General features: G+C 58.0%; 1 protein-coding gene across 1 annotated transcript in view; it reads right to left on the bottom strand.

Moving 5' to 3' along the window:
* AGRN (agrin) overlaps window positions 1-16,046 on the bottom strand; it is a 104,407-nt gene that overhangs the window by 46,748 nt on the left and 41,613 nt on the right. Inside the window, exons 5-8 of the mRNA XM_040084464.2 lie at window positions 8,467-8,682; window positions 5,634-5,858; window positions 3,955-4,179; window positions 2,497-2,703 (exon numbers count right to left, since the gene is read on the bottom strand). Coding sequence (XP_039940398.1) covers window positions 2,497-2,703; window positions 3,955-4,179; window positions 5,634-5,858; window positions 8,467-8,682 — 873 coding nt within the window. The remainder of the gene's footprint in view (window positions 1-2,496; window positions 2,704-3,954; window positions 4,180-5,633; window positions 5,859-8,466; window positions 8,683-16,046) is intronic.

Consider the following 16,046-nt stretch of genomic DNA (forward strand, 5'->3'; position numbering starts at 1 on the left):
TGGAGCCGCCCCAGGTGCCCCGCAGTGCCAGGTTTTGGCAGGCAGAGCCCTGGATTTGATTCACTCCCCCGGCTGTTTTTGCTCCCATCCCCACCGGGATGCGGCTCCTGGAAGCAGAGGGGAGTTGGGAGGGAGATAAATAAAGGAGAGGGAGATGGAGAGAGGAACGGCAGAGCCGCGTCCTGCTGCTCCTGGCACGGTGGGAACGCTGAGGAGCAGCGGGAATTCCCTGCCCATCCCGGGAATTTGGGAACTTTTATCCTCTCGAGGGGAGGGTTTGAAGAGAGGTGCAAAGAATTCCCCCCCCCGGGATCACAGCCATTCCCACAGGGAAATCTTGGGGAATTGACTCCCAGCCATTCCCCCCCCGCCAGAAACATGGAGAAATGGATGCTTAAAAAAAAAATAACAGCTGCAATTATTCCGAGTGGGATTTGGGGAGCCTGACAAATTCTCTTCCAGCAGCTGGGTCGGGCAGCCTGGAACAGGAGGAGACCAAAGCCAACAAAACCCATCCCGGGGTGGGATTCTGATCCCCGAGCACTCCGGGTGGCTCAACCCAGCTGACACCCGATCAAAGACCAGCCTAAAAGAGCAGGAGCGCAGCTCCAGGGGCAGGAAAAACCCGAACTGAGCTGAAACCAGCAGCTTGTAACTCATCCGAATCAGCGGCTGCTTTAAACCTCCTTCACCTCCTGGGGGGGGAGGATTTAAAAGCGGACATTCCTAAGGCTCCAAAGCCCCATCCTATCCCATCCTCCTGAGAAAGGTCCATTGGGGAGCTTCTCCTAGAGATGAGACAAAGACACGGTGAGAGCTCCAGAGAGAGCACAGAGGGAAGAGTTCCCGGCGGAGAGAAGCAGGCAGGCATGGAAGGGAGAGCGTGGAAGGGGTTGTGGAGACTGGCACTACCCTGGGAGGAGCGATGGATGCGGCATGGGCTGGAGGGAACGCGGAGGGAGAAACCGGGGGGTCGGGGGGGTCACAGACAGCGGGGCAGAGCGGCAGCGAGCGTCCCCCCGAGTGACACGGCAGACACAGACAGGAGCAGGACACACAGCGGGGCTGCCGGAGGGACGGGAGCACGCGGCGAGGGACGGTCCGGGGACATCCAGGGGACATCCAGGGGACATCCGTCTGCAGCTTCCAGCGTCCCACCCCGACAGGAGCGGGCTGGGGAGTGCCGAGGGTGGGTGGTGGGGGATCGGCGTCCCCAGGGGATGGGAGGACCAGAATCCCCAGGGGACAGCATTCCCACGGGACAGCATTCCCACGGGACAATTTGGGGACCAGAATCTCTGTGGGATGAGAGTGACCACATCCCTGTGGGATGATTTGGGGACCAGGATCCCCGTGGGACAGCATCCCTGAGGGACAGCAGGGACCAGAATCTCTGTGGGATGGAGGGGCACCAGCAGCCCTGCAGGGCAATTTGGGGATCACCATCCCTGCAGGGCAATTCGGGGATCACCATCCCTGCGGGACAATCTGGGGATCACCATCCCTGCAGGGACAATCTGGGGATCACCATCCCTGTGGGACAATTCGGGGATCACCATCCCTGTGGGACAATCTGGGGATCACCATCCCTGCAGGGCAATTCGGGGATCACCATCCCTGCAGGGCAATTCGGGGATCACCATCCCTGCAGGGCAATTCGGGGATCACCATCCCTGTGGGACAATTCGGGGATCACCATCCCTGCAGGGCAATTCGGGGATCACCATCCCCGTGGGACAATTCGGGGATCACCATCCCTGTGGGACAATTCGGGGATCACCATCCCCGTGGGACAATTCGGGGATCACCATCCCCGTGGGACAATTCGGGGATCACCATCCCCGTGGGACAATCTGGGGATCACCATCCCTGCAGGGCAATTCGGGGATCACCATCCCTGTGGGACAATTCAGGGATCACCATCCCTGCGGGACAATCTGGGGATCACCATCCCTGTGGGACAATTCAGGGATCACCATCCCTGCGGGACAATTCGGGGATCACCATCCCTGTGGGACAATCTGGGCATCACCATCCCTGTGGGACAACCTGGGGATCACCATCCCTGCAGGGCAATTCGGGATCACCATCCCTGTGGGACAATTCGGGGATCACCATCCCTGTGGGACAACCTGGGGATCACCATCCCTGTGGGACAATTTGGGGACCACCATCCCCAGGGACAATCTGAGCACCTCCATCCCCATGGGACAATCTAGAGACCTCTATCCCCAGGGGACAATTTGGGGACCACCATCCTCAGGGGACAATTTGATCACCTCCATCCCCATGGGACAGCATCTCCATGGGACAATTTGGGGACCACCATCCTCAGGGGACAATTTGATCACCACCATCCCCATGGGACAGCATCCCCGTGGGACAATTTGGGGACCACCATCTCCAGGGACAATCTGAGCACCTCCATCCCCACGGGACATCATCCCCGTGGGACAACTTGGCCATCCCCACCCCGGGGACAAATCTGTTTCTCACCGCAGGGCCCGCTGTGCTTGACGGGGATGTGCTGCTGCTGCCGGCACTCGGCGCTGCGGCGCTCGCAGTCGCTGCCGTAGGTGCGGCCGTCGCGCCCGCACAGGGGCCGGAAGGCTCCGTCGCAGGCGGCGCGGTCGCAGGAGCAGCGAGCGGCGCCGCGGCGGTTCAGGCACACGGCGTTGAACTTGCACTCGTCCTTGCACTTGTCTGCAACAAGGGGACAGGCCGGCAGCGCTCGCGCCCGCCCCGGCCACCGCGGGGAGGGCGGAGAGGGGATGGGCGCTCCGGGCGCCCGGAGAGCTCCCGGGCAGGAGGAGGAGGAGAGCGGGAGGTTGCAGGGTGAAAAAAAAAAAAAGCCGGCCTGGCGTTTCTTCTAAGTGGAGAAGAAACAGCTGAGGAGTAATTTGTAAACTCCCACCCGAAGCCGTTTTGGGAAGTCCCTTTAGCGCGAAGATCTGTTCCGAGGGTGAAAAACCTTCACGCCTGTCATAAGGAGGGGTTTGCCCCACGAGAATCAGTAAAGAAAACACGTGAACAATCCGAGAATGGAGAGATTTGATGGACAAGTAAAATGCCTTTCGCTGGCCAACAGAATAATTAGGGAGAGAGCTGTTAACCCATCAGAAGCTGCCCTCGAGGTTTGTAAAAGTGCTATAAAAGGCAGCGCGTGACAAAGAACTTTCTGAAAACTCGACACCGGGTCATTCTGTGCGTCCTGACCATCCCTGCAGCGGCAGGAAATGGATTTGTGGGGAATTCCCAAAGCCTGGCAGAATGCTCACGTCTGGGAGCAAACTCTGAGACAAAATACGCTGAATTACAAAGGCTGTGGGACAGGACCGGCGTTGTCGGGAGAGAAACTGAACTAAAAACAGGTTCCAAGCGATGGCCTTGCAAACAGATCAGATATTTTAGAGAAGCAGAGCTATGAAAGATGCAGCAGGACCCACAGGGGTACTTTTAGATCATTAACTTAAAAGGCTTTAGCAGCATTGTGTGGCAAAAGCTGATAAGCCAAGAATCACTTTTAATGGATTGTAATTAGGAAATGGTTTGGCTTCTGATGGTGATGGCGTGAATTGCAACATCCGCACCGCCTCACCCTTCACATGGGACTGAAAATGGAATAAAAGTCTTTAAAACGCCCCTCAGGAGCTCCTCTGGGTCAGAAAAAGGATTTTTCCGACAACCTCCCGCTCTCCAACCAGGACACTTCCAGGGATGAGGCAGCCGCAGCTTCCCTGGGCAACCTCCCCACCCTCCCAGCGAGGAGCTCCTTCCCAAAATCCCACCCCAAACCGGCTAGAGCAGCTCCAAACCCAAAGAACGAGCCTGAAGATGGAACAAAAGCCTTTAAAACGCCTCTCAGGAGGCCCATTTTAAAATTAAAAATAACAATAATAACAATAATAATAATTATTATTGAAACGCCACCAAGGGGGCCGGGGAAGCACTCACCCTGCTGCTGGCACTGCCCCGAGCGCACCTTCTGGATGTCCATGCCCCGGAGGGCCCCCGAGCGCCCCATCGCGCACTCGCTGTCGTAGGTGACGCCGTCGTCGCCGCACACGGGGTCCCCGCCCGGGGGACAGCCCTCGGGCCGCGGCAGCAGCTCGGCGCGCCGCGTCCGCGGGTTCACGCGGCACACGCGGCCCGGCTCCGGCGGGACGCCGCCGCAGGGGTCTGCGGGAGGGAAACGGGAGCGGGGAGTCATTCCCTGCGCCCCCCCGGGTCGCTGCTTCCCGGGGCTCCGCTCCTTCCCCGGCCGCTCCGAGCCCTCCTTCGGGGGCACCGAGCCTCTCCCTGCCTCGCCAAGGAGAGCGCCGGCATCCAGGAGCTGGGAGGAGAGGAGGAGGGAGAATCCCCCCTTGAACTCCGGGATCGCTGCCTGGCAGGATGCTCTGATTCCAGGAGCTGTTTGGGATGATCTAATTCCAGGAGCTGTTTGGGATGCTCCAGTCCCAGGAGCTCTTTGGGATGCTCCAGTCCCAGGAGCTCTTTGGGATGCTCCGATCCCAGGAGCTCTTTGGGATGCTCCGATCCCAGGAGCTCTTTGGGATGCTCCGATCCCAGGATATTTTCATTCCAGGAGCCGTTTGGGATGCTCCAGTCCCAGGATATTTTCATTCCAGGAGCTCTTTGGGATGCTCCAATCCCAGGATATTTTAATTCCAGGAGCTGTTTGGGATGCTCTGATTCCAGGAGCTGTTCGGGATGTTTTAATTCCAGAATGTTTTAATTCCAGGAGCCGTTTGGCATGCTTCAGTTCCAGGATATTTTAATTCCAGGAGCCGCTTGGGAGGCTCTGAATCCACGATGTTTTAATTCCAGGAGCCGTTTGGTATGCTTCAATTCCAGGATATTTTAATTGCAGGAGCTCTTTGGGATGCTCTGATTCCAGGAGCTGTTTGGGATGCTCTGATTCCAGGATATTTTAATTCCAGGATCTGTTTGGGATGCTCTGATTCCAGGATCTGGGAATATTTGGGAAGCTGGGCCGGGGGTTGCAGCAGGGGGCAGAGGAGCTGGCAGGGACATTGGGATCGCCGGCACCATCACCGGGATCTCTGGTACAGATGCTGGGATCTCTGGCACAGATGCTGGGATCTCTGGCATGGACACCAGGATCTCTGGCACAGATGTTGGGATCACTGGCATGGACACTGGGATCTCTGGCACAGATGCCGGGATCACTGGCATGGATACTGGGATCTCTGGCACAGATGCCGGGATCACTCTCTGGCTCAGTGGGGCTTGAGCACAAACACTCGAGGGAGGGAAGCGCTGCCTCGCTCCCAGTTTCAGCAGCTCTCACCCAAAGTGACCTTTGGCTGCCCAAAATGACCTTTTCCTGCCCAAAATGACCTTTTCCTGCCCAAAATGACCTTTTCCTGCCCAGCGTGCCCTGCTTTTCCCCACCCACACCTTCCTGCTGCCCAAATCCCACATTTTCCTGCCCAAAACTGACCTTTTCCTACCTCAAACCATCCCTTTACTTCCCAAACCCGACCCTTGTCCTGCCCAAAATTGACTTTTTCCTACCCCAAACCCGACCCTTTCCCTGCCCCTCTCCCACCCCCGGGGCGGGCACACTTTTAACCCCTTCACCCCCGGGGACCTTTCCACGCCTCGCTCACCGCAGGGGCCGTCGAACTTCTTGAAGACGTTCTCCTGCTTGTCGCAGGCGTGCTTGTTGAGGTGGCACAGGCTGCGGTAGTCGCGGCCGTCGCTGCCGCACACGGCGCTCTCGGCGACGCCGGCGCACGACGAGGGGCACACGCACTTGGCGGCCTGGCCGTCGGCAGAGGGGACGCAGGTGCTGCCGAAGCTGCAGGTCACCTCCGCGCAGGGGTCCTTGGAGCCTGGGGGGCACACGGGAGGGGACACGGGTGAGGGCACGGCGCGGGGCGGAATGACCCCAAAATATTCCCCAAATCCATCCCTCCGAATGTCCCAATCCTGCAGCACAGGATGGTTTTTCACCAGCTTTAGTGGGTCTTTGGAGCCTGAGGGACAGGGGAGGGGACACGGATGAGGGCATGGCACGGGGTGGAATAACCCCAAAGTAGCCAGATATTCCCCAAATCCATCCCTTCAAATGTCCCAGTCCTGCAGCAGTGGATGATTTTCCACCAGCTTTAGTGGGTCCTCAGAGCCTGAGGGACAAGCGAGGGGACACGGATGAGGGCACGGCATGGGATGGGATAACCCCAAAATAGCCAGATATTCCCCAAATCCATCCCTCCAAATGCCCCAGTCCTGCAGCACTGGATGATTTTCCACCAGCTTCTGTAAATCCTCAGAGCCTGAGGGACCGGGGAGGGGACACGGGTGAGAGCACGGCATGGGATGGGATAACCCCAAAATAGCCGGATATTCCCCAAATCCATCCCTCCAAATGCCCCAGTCCTGCAGCAGTGGATGGTTTTCCATCAGTAAATCCTCAGAGCCTGAGGGACAGGACAGGGGACACAGCACAGGTGAGAGTGTGGCATGGGATTCCTCGTTCCTTTTGTGGGATAACCCCAAAATATCCTGATATTCCCCAAATCCACCCCTCCAAATGCCCCAATCCTGTGGCAGTGGATGATTTTCCATCAGCTTCAGCCTGAGGGACAGGGAAGGGTAAAAGCCCAGGTAAAAGCACGGCACAAGTCGTGCTCCCATTCCTCTTGTGGAATAACCCAAATATATCCTGATATTCCCTAAATCCATCCCTCCAAGTGCCCCAGTCCTGCAGCAGTGGATGATTTTCCATCAGCTCCAGTAAATTCTCAGAGCTCGAGGGACAGGAGAGGGGACACGGGTGAGAGCATGGCACAGGTGGCACGGGATGGAATAACCCCAAAATATCCTGATATTCCCCAAATCCACCCCTCCAAATCCCCCAGTCCTGCAGCAGTGGATGATTTTCCACCAGCTTTAGTGGGTCCTTGGAGCCTGAGGGACAGGGAAGGGTAAAAGCCCAGGTAAAAGCACGGCACAGGACGTGCTTCCTCCATTCCTCTTGTGGAATCACCCAAATATATCCCTATATTCCCCAAATCCACCCCTCCAAATGCCCCAGTCCTGCGGCAGCGGATGATTTTCCAGCAGCTCCAGCCCATGCCAGAGGCAGAGCCAGTCTCTGTCTCTCCTGCTTGGTGCCCGTTCCAGGATCATTCCACACGAGGAAGGAGCTCCCTCCCCTCCTCTCTCCTCTCCTTCCCCACCCTCCCCTCCTCTCCTGCAGCCTCTTTTCCCTGCAAACGCTCCCTGAGAGCTCCGGAATCCCAACCCGGGCTCCTCAAGGCCCCTCCTGCAAACCCTGATTAGAGCAGCAGCTCAAGCAGCAATCTCCTCAAAGACAAATTCATTTGCCACCGTTTTTTTTTTCCCCTTAATTGGTCGCTTCCTGATGGTTGCTATTTGCACTCTCCCCGTGCAGGAGCCGCAGCAGGAGAGCTGGGTGTGGATTCCCTGCAGAGCCCGACAGAAAGGTCAGGTTCATTTCCCGGGAGCTGAGGAGACTGGAGGGGCTCATTCCCACAGCTGCGGGCTCCCGGCTGGAATGGCAGCCCGGGAAAAGGGGAAAGGGATCGGCTGGGATCAGCTCAGCCAGCCCCAGTCCAGCTGTGGCAGATCCTTCCCGCCCTGCAGAGGGGCTGGGGACAGCGGGGATGTCCCAGAGGGGCTGGTCCCCGTCAGGTTGTCACACATCTCAGGTGTCCATCATGTTCCCATCGTTTCTCCATCGTTTTTCCTCCTGATCGCTCTCCACTGACCCCCAAAGCAGAGCTGGGGAATCCTCAGTGTTCCTTCCCAGCCTTTGGTGCCCCCGGCTCAGGCTGTGGCCATCGTTCCTCCATCATTTTCCTATCATTTTCCCATCACTTCTCCACCATTATCCCATCATTTCTCCATTTTCCCATAATTTCTCCATCATTTTTCCACCATTTCCTCATCATTTCTCTACCATTTTCCAATCACTTCTCCGTAATTTCTCCATAATTTTCCAATCACTTCTCCATCATTTCTCCATCATTTCCCAATCACTTCTCCATCATTTTCCAATCACTTCTCCATCATTTTCCAATCACTTCTCCATCATTTCTCCATAATTTTCCAATCACTTCTCCATCATTTTCCAATCACTTCTCTGTCATTTCTCCACCATTTTCCAATCACTTCTCCATCATTTTCCAATCACTTCTCCATCATTTCTCCACCATTTTCCAATCACTTCTCCGTCTTCCATAACTTCACCATTTCACCATCATTCCTCCACCACTTCACCATCGTTCTCTTATTTCTCCACCATTTCCCCATAATTTCTCCACCATCTCCCCACCATCTCCCCACCATCCTTCCCTTTCCCCACCACTCCCCCTCCTCACCCCGCTCCGCTGACCCCCAAGGCAGCCCCCACGTCCTGGGGGCAGTGTCCCCACCCTGTCCCCAGCCCGAGGTGTCCGTGCCGGGGTCACTCACCGCAGGGGCCCTTGCTGACCACCTTGATCCTCCTCTGCTGGTTGCACTGGGCCCTGTCCAGCTCGCACTCGTTGCTGTAGGTGGAGTGGTCGGAGCCGCACACCGGGGCCACCACGGGCGCGCAGGGACCCTTCCTGCACACGCACGAGGCCTGGCCCGGCTCCGAGGGGCTGCGCTCGCACACGGCCCCGAAACCGCACAGCATCCCCCGGCAGCCTGCGGGCACGGGACAGCCGTGAGTGTGGGACACGGGGACACGGGGACAGCCGTGAGTGTGGGACACGGGGACACGCACAGGGACACAGGGACAGCCGTGAGTGTGGGACACGGGGACACGGGGACAGCCGTGAGTGTGGGACACGGGGACACGGGGACAGCCGTGAGTGTGGGACACGGGGACATGGGGACAGCTGTGAGTGTGGGACACGGGGACAGCCGTGAGTGTGGGACACGGGGACAGCCGTGAGTGTGGGACACGGGGACACGGGGACAGCCGTGAGTGTGGGACACGGGGACACGGGGACAGCCGTGAGTGTGGGACATGGGGACAGCCGTGAGTGTGGGACATGGGGACAGCCGTGAGTGTGGGACACGGGGACATGGGGACAGCCGTGAGTGTGGGACACGGGGACACGGGGACACAGGGACAGCCGTGAGTGTGGGACACGGGGACATGGGGACAGCCGTGAGTGTGGGACACGGGGACATGGGGACAGCTGTGAGTGTGGGACACGGGGACACGGGGACACAGGGACAGCCGTGAGTGTGGGACATGGGGACACGCACGGGGACACGCACAGGGACATGGGGACATGCACAGGGGCACAGGGACAACTGTGGGTATGGGGACACAGGGACATATACAGGTACAGGGGACATAGGGACACAGGGACAGCCGTGGGTACGGGGACACGCACAGGGACAGCTGTGGGTACAGGGGACACAGGGACATTGGGGGACACAAGGGGGGGAAGGTGGACGTGGGGACATGCACAGGGGCACGGGGACACAGCGGGGCGCAGGGGCAGCTGTGAGTAAAGGGGACACAGCGACACAGGGACATACACGGGTACAGGGGACATAGGGGCACAGGGACAGCCGTGGGTACAGGGACACACACAGGGGCACAGGGACAGCCGTGGGTACAGGGACACACACAGGGGCACAGGGACAGCCATGGGTACAGGGGACACAGGGACATTGGGGGACACGAGGGGGGAAGGTGGACATGGGGACACGCACAGGAGCACGGGGACAGCCGTGAGTAAAGGGGACGCACAGGAGGCACGGGGACATGGGGACACAGGACACTGGGACACGCAGAGGAACAGGGACACGCGGGGGGCACTGGGCCCCGGGTGACCACAGTGACCCCCATGCCCACACCTGGGACTGCCCTGCCCCAGGTGACCTCAGTGCCCACACAGGTGACCCCAGAGCAGCACCCCCAGCCCTCCAGAACGCTCCATCCAAAGCTTTTTTTTTTTTGGGAATTCTCCACACGCCCAAAGGCGTTTTCCATCCCCAGCGAGGGAGAGGGACGTGGAGGCAAGGGGAACTCGTCCTGACCTGCCCGGGATTGCGCCAGACCTTCCCCCGCGCTTATTTATCGCTGCTTGTGCAAAGCAGCCGCACAGAGCCTCCCGAGGAAATCAGGGATGCGGGAATTTCTTCATCAGAGCAGCAGGATAAATAAATCCCTTTATTCAGCACCGAGCTGAATTGCTGATGGCGGCAGGAGGTGGGAATCGCCCAGCTGGAACAGGTGACTCCAGACAGGTGACACCGAGGTTTGTGCCCCGGGGCACAGCCTGGCACTCGCTGCCGGGCAGGGAATTATCAGGGAAATGATGGAATATCCTGAGCTGGAGGATCAGAGATATCCCAAACTCCCACCCTGCACCCCTGCGAGCGCTGTCCAAACGCTCCTGGAGCTCTGGGACGTTCCCGGGAGCCTTTTCCAGTGCTCGACACCTTCTGGGAGGGAAAAAAATCTTTCCCAAAAATCGGATTTCCTCCTTCCCTGGGAGAGCTCCGTCCGATCCTTGAGGTGTTCCCTGCCCCAGTGCCCCCCACACCTCAGGAGCAGAGCCTGACCTACAAAAGGAGGGAGAAGAGGAATCCTGAAAGGCGAAAATCAAACGCCTCATTTACACTTCAATCCCCAGGCGTTGGGCTCTGGAGCGCCTGGAGAGCTGCGACAGCGGAGCCAGCACCGGATAAATCCCGGGAAATCAAAAAGGAAAAGGATTCTCCTCCTCTCCCGCCCCGTTTCGGAAGGGATTCATCGTTCTTATGGATGGAGTCGGAGCCGCTCCCACGGCTCCCAGCGCTGCTTTTTCCCCTCTCTTTGGGTTTTCTGTGTTTTGGTGTTCTTTTTTTAATGCAGATGAGGTGCAAAAATCCGAGGGGAGGCGTCCAGGGGAATGGGAATTGCGGGATTCATCCCGAGGAAAGGGGCTGGGGAGCGGGAATGGAGCTGGAGCATCGCCGGGGGAGACGGAGCTGACGCGGAGGGGAAGGGAAGGGAAAAGGGGGAAAAAAGGGGAGGAAAAATGGGGAAGGAAAGAAAAGGGAGGGGAGGAGGTGGGGAGAAAGGATGCTGGCCGGGAGGAAAAAGGCAGGAAAAAAAAGTGGGGAAAAAAGTGGAAAAAAAGGGCAGGGAGAAGAGGGGGAAAGGCAGGAAAAAAAATGGGAAAAGCAGGGAGAAAAGTGAGGAGAAAAGGGGGAGAAACCAGGAAAAAAAGAGGATAAAAAAGGGAGGGGGGGAAAAAAAAAGGGGGGAACATCCGTGGAATAACCACTGCCAAGCCCTCACCATCCTCCCAGGAAGGAATTCCTTCCCCAGATCCCACCTAAACCTCCTTTTTCCCTTCAAACCCCTCCCCTCTGCCTCACCCCCGTTAATTCCGGCGCTGCCTGGCGAGGCCAGGGCAGGGCCGGGATCCAGATCCAAATCCCAGCTCCGGTTCCGCCAGCCCCGCGCCGCGGGCTCGGGGCACAGCGTGGAATTTGGCAAACACCGAGATCTGCGCTCGTCCGCAGCCAAAAAAAAACCCCGAACCCTCGGAGCTGCCCTTTCCCAGAGCTCCTGAGCCGCCAGGGATGAGGGGAATGAAAAGAGGGATCATTGTTCCCACCCTGGAATTCCAGCCGAGCCTCTCGGCGGCTCTCAGCAGCGCTGGAGAAGGAGCAGGATAATAAATAACAACAATAAAAATAAAAAAAATAAAAAAAAAAAAAAAAGGAAAATAAATGACGATAAAAACATCTCCCGCAGAGGATGGGGGAGAGCCAAAGGTGTCGCTGCAAATGATTCCCGGCAGTGTTTGCATCCACCCACGGGCAGGGAAAAGCGGCTCCTCTGCTCTGCCCCAGCCCCAAAAACCAAAAATAAAAAGCTTTGGGAAGAGATGGAGGCTCAGGGAAACACTGAGGCTGGAGTTGTGTCAGGGCAGGGACGCAGGAGCGGGTCAGGGGAGGCTGGAATTGGGTTTGGAGACACGGGAATGGGTTTGGGGATGCTGGAATCACTGGGGGGAGGCTGGAATTGGCCTGGGGAGGCTGGAATTGGGTTTGGAGACACGGGAATGGGTTTAGGGATGCTGGAAGTGGGCTGGGGATGCTGGAATCGCTGTGGGGATGCTGGAGTTGGTCTGGAGACACGGGAATGGGTTTGGGGATGCTGGAATCACTGTGGGGATGCTGGAGTTGGTTTGGAGACACGGGAACGGGTTTGGGGATGCTGAATTTGGAACAGGAATCCAGGAATTGCTGTGGGAACCCAGGCAGGAGGCTCCCTGCCCTGTGCCCCCCAGGACCAGCTCCCCAATCCCTGCCCATCCCAACACCCTGCCAGCGCAGGGAGCACGGAGAGCGCCTCAGTCCCCCACAAATCCCGCGGGAGACAACGGCCAGGTCCCAGGGAAGGAGCTGGGTCTGAGCAGGGATCAACAGCGAGCCGCCTTCGAGCGCTCTGAGCTCCTCGAGTCAGTGACGCCCCGAGCTCTCGCACTCAAACGCTTCTCCAGCTTAGGAACAACGGTCACAAGTGGAACGGACACGAATGGCAACGCTGCTCTCACGGAAAACGGGGGGAAAAAGGCTCCTGGAGCAGTCTGGGGATGTATCCTGTATTCCCAGCACCCCAGCAGCTCCTGGGGACGGCACAGGAGAGGGGCCCTGGGATCCTCCCGGCCTGGATGGAGCTTCCTCCGCAGCAGGAATCTCCCCGAGGGCTGAGGAGGGCCCGGAGCGCTCAGGACGAGGGGGAAGTTGCTGGGAAGTTGGGAACACGGGAAGGGAATTCCTGCATTCGCCAGCCCAGCTCCAGCTGTTGAGGGGGAACCCAGCCCTCGGAGGAAAACAGTGGGAAAAGCACAGCTGGGAGCCAATTCCAGCTCATGGAGCCAATCCACGGCTCCGAGCACCACCGGGAGAGGGAAGAGGAAGGGAAAGGATCCCAGGGAATGACACTGCCGGGCACAGCCACAAATCCCTGCACGGGGAGGGGATGGAGAGGGAACCCCCCGGGAAGGGCAGGGCAGGGACCCGCTGGAGCACCCCCAGCACTCCCTGCTGGCACCGGGGATTCCCAGGAAGAGCCTGGACTGAGGAATTCCGCCCCTGCGACATTCCACGGATTAAAAACCAGTCGGGAAAATTCCACGGAAAGCCGGGAATACAAACAGGGAGCAGGGAGGGAAGAGCTGGGGTGATGAGGGCACTCCTGGGGCTTTCCCAGCGCCAAAGGCGCCGCGGGAAAGGGCCGGGCGTTAATTCCACCCGATCCAGGGGCCCGTTGCCATGGAGAGCCGCCGTCTCCTGGCCCAGCCCCGCTGCCACCGACACCGAGCGCATCAGCCGCGGGGGAGAGCCGGGAGGAGCCGCCACACCCCGCTCCGAGCACCGGGAAAAGCCAGGGGCAGGGCTGGGAGTTCAGCCCGCGTCTTTGGGAGCATGTATGGCACCGACCGACACCCAAAAACAACACCGGGAACAACTCCGGCATCACCGACACCCAAAAACAACACCGGGAACAACTCCGGCATCACCGACACCCAAAATCAGCACAGGAACAACTCTGGTACCGACCGACACCCAAAATCAACACCGGGAACAACTCTGGTACTGACCAACACCCAAAATCAGCACCGGAACAACTCTGGTACTGACCGACACCCAAAATCAGCACAGGAACAACTCTGGTACTGACCAACACCCAAAATCAGCACCGGAACAACTCCGGCATCACCGACACCCAAAAACAACACCGGGAACAACTCTGGTACTGACCAGCACCCAAAAACAACACCGGGAACAACTCCGGCATCACCGACACCCAAAATCAGCACCGGAACAACTCTGGTACTGACTGACACCCAAAAACAACACCGGGAACAACTCTGGTACTGACCGACACCCAAAATCAGCACCGGAACAACTCCGGCATCACCGACACCCAAAAACAACACCGGGAACAACTCTGGTACTGACCAGCACCCAAAAACAACACCGGGAACAACTCCGGTACTGACTGACACCCAAAAACAACACCGGGAACAACTCCGGCATCACCGACACCCAAAAACAACACCGGGAACAACTCCGGTACTGACTGACACCCAAAAACAACACCGGGAACAACTCCGGTACTGACTGACACCCAAAAACAACACCGGGAACAACTCCGGCATCACCGACACCCAAATTCAGCATCAGGAACAACTCTGGTACTGACCAGCACCCAAAAACAACACCGGGAACAACTCTGGTACTGACCAACACCCAAATTCAGCATCGGGAACAACTCCAGCACCAACTGACACCCAAAATCAGCACCGGAACAACTCCAGCATCACCGACACCCAAAATCAGCACCGGAACAACTCCGGCACCGACCAGCACTCCAAGCTCCAATTTTGCTCATTTTCACCCATTCCGTGCCCTATCCCTGCTAAAACGCAGCCAGGAAAATCCACCTGGGAGGGAGGTTTGATCCCACAGAGAGCCCCAAAACTCCTCACAGAGCCAGAACCAAGGGCAGGGAGGGAGGAAAAAACTGGGAGAAATCCACCTGGGAGGGAAGTGTGGACCTGGGAGGTTTGGACCCACAGAGAGCCCCGAAACCTGGCACAAAGGGGATGGAAAGGAGGAGCCTGGGGTGTGTTTGAAGTTCCATTTTTCCCGTGAGCAGGCACAGGGGTGCCCAAGGAATCTGGGTCTCTCTGGATTTTTTTTTTTCCCCGGATTTCTGGCAGCTGGAGGAGGTTTTGGACAGCACCCACGGGTGAGGGCCAGTCCTCTCCCGGTGGAATTCTTAAATCCCACCCATGGGCAGGGACACCTCCCCCTGCCCCAGGGACACTTCCAGGGAAATCCATCCCAGCCCCTCCCCACCCTGCCGGGGAAGGAATTCTGCCGATATCCCACCGAAATCCCCTCTCTTTGTTCTCCTGCCCTCCGAGCCAGGAGCCGCAACTCCTGCAAACAAACACGGCCAGGAGGAGGAGGATCATTCCCCATCCTCCCTCACCATCCCTGTCCCCCTCAGGGCACCCAGCCCACCCTCCCAGAGCTTAGATTAAATTAGAATTAATGATTTATTATTTTTTTTTTCCCCAAAGCGGGGAGGCAGCTGAGCTGAGACCCCTCCCCTGCCTGGATCCTCCCAGCTGCAGGAGGGAAGGGAGAGGAGAAAGGAGAGGATTTCTCCAGCCTGGAAGCCCCGGGCCGGGCACAAGGAGCCGCCCTGCAGCCTCTGGAGCCTCCTCATCCCTGCCCAGGGGGATTTGGGACCATTGTTCCCAACTGTTCCATAAATCCATCAGGGGTTTTCTGGGGCTGGAACTGGGAGGAGACAAAGAGGTGAAAAAGCAAACAGGGAATTGTGGAATAGACCAAGGGACTGACAAGGATCTGAGCCAGGCTCTGCACTGATGCTCCAAAATCCCACAGAGACTCCCCAAAATCCCACAGAGACACACCTGGGAGCATTGTCCAAATGCTCCTGGATATCTCACAGTGCTCACCCCAAACCCGAGCTCTGGCTTTGCCAGGCCGGACCCTGCCCGTGCCCAGCTCTGGGAAGGGATCTCCCCAAACTTCCAAGCTTATCCAACCCCTTATCCCGCCCTCAGAGCCAACCCCGGACAGGAGATGCCAGCTCCTGAGCGCTCCCCAAGCTCAGCCCTGTCCACTCCTGCCCGGGACGCCCAGAACCACCTCAAACCCACCCCAGGGACGGGCAGAACACGACCAGCAAACCCCTTTCCCCCCAAAACCAGCTCCCAAACCCCGCAGCAGGAGTTCCCTCCCCAGGAGCCCCCCAGAACCGGCGGTTTTCCACCTCCCTTCGGTGGAGGGATCTTTTGGAAGGCTGGCATCTGCCTGGGCAGGGCTGCTAACATCCCGGAGCCCTGAGCCAGGAGTTCCACCCACGCGGGGCCAATTATAGATTAATCACACCTCATCATCTCGCGTCCTCTCCTCTCCACCCCCAGCAGGGGAGGCAAAAACAAAAAAAAAAAGAGAAAAAAAGAAAAAATAGAAAGGAAAAAAAAAAAGAAAAAAAAAAAAGC

This window comes from Hirundo rustica, chromosome 22, assembly GCF_015227805.2.
Source record: "Hirundo rustica isolate bHirRus1 chromosome 22, bHirRus1.pri.v3, whole genome shotgun sequence".
NCBI lineage: Eukaryota > Metazoa > Chordata > Aves > Passeriformes > Hirundinidae > Hirundo > Hirundo rustica.